At 45.4% G+C, this 2,311-nt stretch overlaps 1 protein-coding gene across 1 annotated transcript; it reads right to left on the bottom strand.

Moving 5' to 3' along the window:
* Positions 1-305: 305 nt before the first annotated feature.
* LOC108525288 (homeobox protein TGIF2LX) lies at positions 306-1,327 on the bottom strand. Its single transcript, XM_017866313.1, has 2 exons — positions 1,241-1,327; positions 306-1,145 (listed from the first exon to the last, which is right to left on the bottom strand). Exon 2 carries the CDS (start codon positions 1,122-1,124, stop codon positions 375-377), a length of 750 nt encoding a protein of 249 aa, XP_017721802.1. The 5' UTR covers positions 1,125-1,145; positions 1,241-1,327; the 3' UTR covers positions 306-374.
* Between the last annotated feature and the right edge of the window lie 984 nt (positions 1,328-2,311).

Raw genomic sequence — 2,311 nt, 5'->3', positions numbered from 1 at the left:
ACTTACTATATGTAGTAACCCTGGGATTAAGAAAGTTGACTAGAAAGCCAAAACATTTGTCTCTGAAATCTCAGCTTGACGTTTAATCTCAGATGTATTAGTCTGATGGTCTAAAGAATTCAAATCCAGTGGGAAGGAGAGGAAGAAATCTTTGCTACAGTGTTCATCATGATGGCACCTCAGTGTCTGTCACCTGGAAACACTGAAATATCTCACAGAATTTAGTCCCAATAATTAAGATTGGTTCTCATAAAACCACTAGAAAGAAAAATGCCTCTATAAAAGGTAAGCAGACAAATAAGCTAGGGTGAACATAAACAGGTTTACCACAGTAGATAAGGCACCGACTACTTGGATTTTTGGGACATCATCAATCATGGATTAGGCTCTTGCTGCTTCTCTAGCTCCAGCTCGGCAGCCCTTTGTACCGCTGCATCGACTAGCAGCTGGAAGCTGCTGAAGTCGGCGTACTCCTCTGGAGACACAGGTTCTGGAGAAGACGAGGACGTGATGTTAGAAACTTTGACCTTTTTCTTTGGTTGGGCTATCATGGTGAGCTTCTGGCTAGGGGCCGACCCCGGATCTGGTATCTTCTCTCCTGACATCTGGCCTTTTGGCAAGGACCGCAGGGGCAGGCTTTGTGCATTGTCTGAACCAGGGGGCCCTGACTTGGCCGGCACAGACGCATCGGTGCTCTGCAGGTGGGTGGCATGGGCATCTTTGCTCGTTTTGTGGCCAACAATGGGGTCTTTTCCACTCCGTTGCAGCATATCCGGGAGAATGCGTCTGCGAGCATTGGTGAACCAGTTAGAAATCTGCGACAAAGACAAATTGGTCTTCCTTGACAGCATTTGCTTCTGCGCTTCTGAAGGGTAGGCCCTAAACCGATGCTTATACATCCAGTCACGGAGGATCTTAACGGACTCTGCTGGCAAGTATTCCTTGCGCTTTTTCTCGTGCTCTGGTAAGGCAAGAACTTTGCCTGTATCTGCGTTATTTTTCAACATGATTGAGGTGTCTTGGGCTGGCCTTTGGGTCTTCGCCGGGCTGTCTTTTTTTGCCCGCCGGCTGTCTTTTTCCACCGGGCTTCGGGTCTCGGCCTGGCGGTCCGCAGCGGCCTCCATATTCAAAGAGGCTTATCTTTACTGTATTGAGAATCACAGAAAACTGAGTTAGGACAAAGTAGGTTTGGGAGAGCCACTTTAGAAAGCATGGGCAAGTATCCAAGGGGAAGTCTCACCTGTTGTTTCGGAGGAAGAAAAACAGCGTTGCTAACAGAGTTGCTAAGAGCGGAGTTAGGTATCTCAGTGACGTCACATCCTTTATTCTCCACGCCGCCCCTCCCCCACACTTCCGGGACTTCCCCTTTTCCCATAGTTCTTGAGTATTTTCTGTAACGTCCGATGCACTTGATTTTACGCAGTTTATAGCTCTCCAGAGTTTTCTCTGCTGTTGTCATCAGTTTCCACTAACTGACGAACTCTATTTCTGTTAGTGTAAACACGCCTATCACTTTCTTCCTATTTGATTTTACTCTGGTATTGTTCTTCCCTCTTATTACTTTTAATTGTCTCACTGGCTCATCTAGATATATCAGGAACAAATTGTTGATTAGCTACTAACCTCAATAAAACGGTGTAACTACTGTACTTTGACTCCTCTCTTCCATTCTTCCACGTTCAAATCAGATATTAATAACAATTTTGAACTAGACTTTTGCTTTTGATGCCTTGCTGCTTAAATTTTTCTTCTCTACGGCCTTAAAATCTTTTGTCTTTTTTTTTTTTTCTTTGATACGGAGTCTCGCTCTGTCGCCCAGATTGGAGTGCAGTGGCACAGTGGTGGCATCTTGGCTCACTGCAACCTCCGCCTCCTGGGTTCAAGCGATTCCCCTGCCTTAGCCTCCCGCGTAGCTGAGATTGCAGGCGCCTGTCACCACGCCCGGCTAATTTTTTGTATTTTTGGTACAGGTGGGGTTTCACCATATTAGCCGGGATGGTCTCCATATCCTGACCTCGTTAGGGCCATATCCACCTGCATTGGCCCAAGTGCTGGGATTACAGGCGTGAGGCCCAGCACCCAGCCAAAATCTTTGTCTTTTGAATGACTTTGCTATTGCCTGTCAGTACCACTGAGGTCTTTGTGTCTCTTCCTTGGACTCGGATATCTAGTTGTGATGTATCTCTTTAAACGTCAGTCAGAAATTGAGGGATCTTTTAGCAATGTGGAATAAGTGGAATAAGATAGAATTCAAGAAATAATGGTGACCACAGACAGTTTATTTAAATATTTTTTTTTAAATTTTCTTTTT

Source organism: Rhinopithecus bieti, unplaced genomic scaffold, assembly GCF_001698545.2.
Source record: "Rhinopithecus bieti isolate Rb0 unplaced genomic scaffold, ASM169854v2 scaffold_32563, whole genome shotgun sequence".
NCBI classification, from domain to species: Eukaryota; Metazoa; Chordata; class Mammalia; order Primates; family Cercopithecidae; genus Rhinopithecus; species Rhinopithecus bieti.
The sequence above is the reverse complement of the archived record's forward strand: the minus strand, read 5'-3'. Positions and strand labels throughout refer to the sequence as shown.

Coding starts and splice junctions, on each gene's coding strand:
- LOC108525288 (XM_017866313.1), bottom strand. CDS start 1,124: ATGGAGGCCGCTGCGGACCGCCAGGCCGAGACCCGAAGCCCGGTGGAA.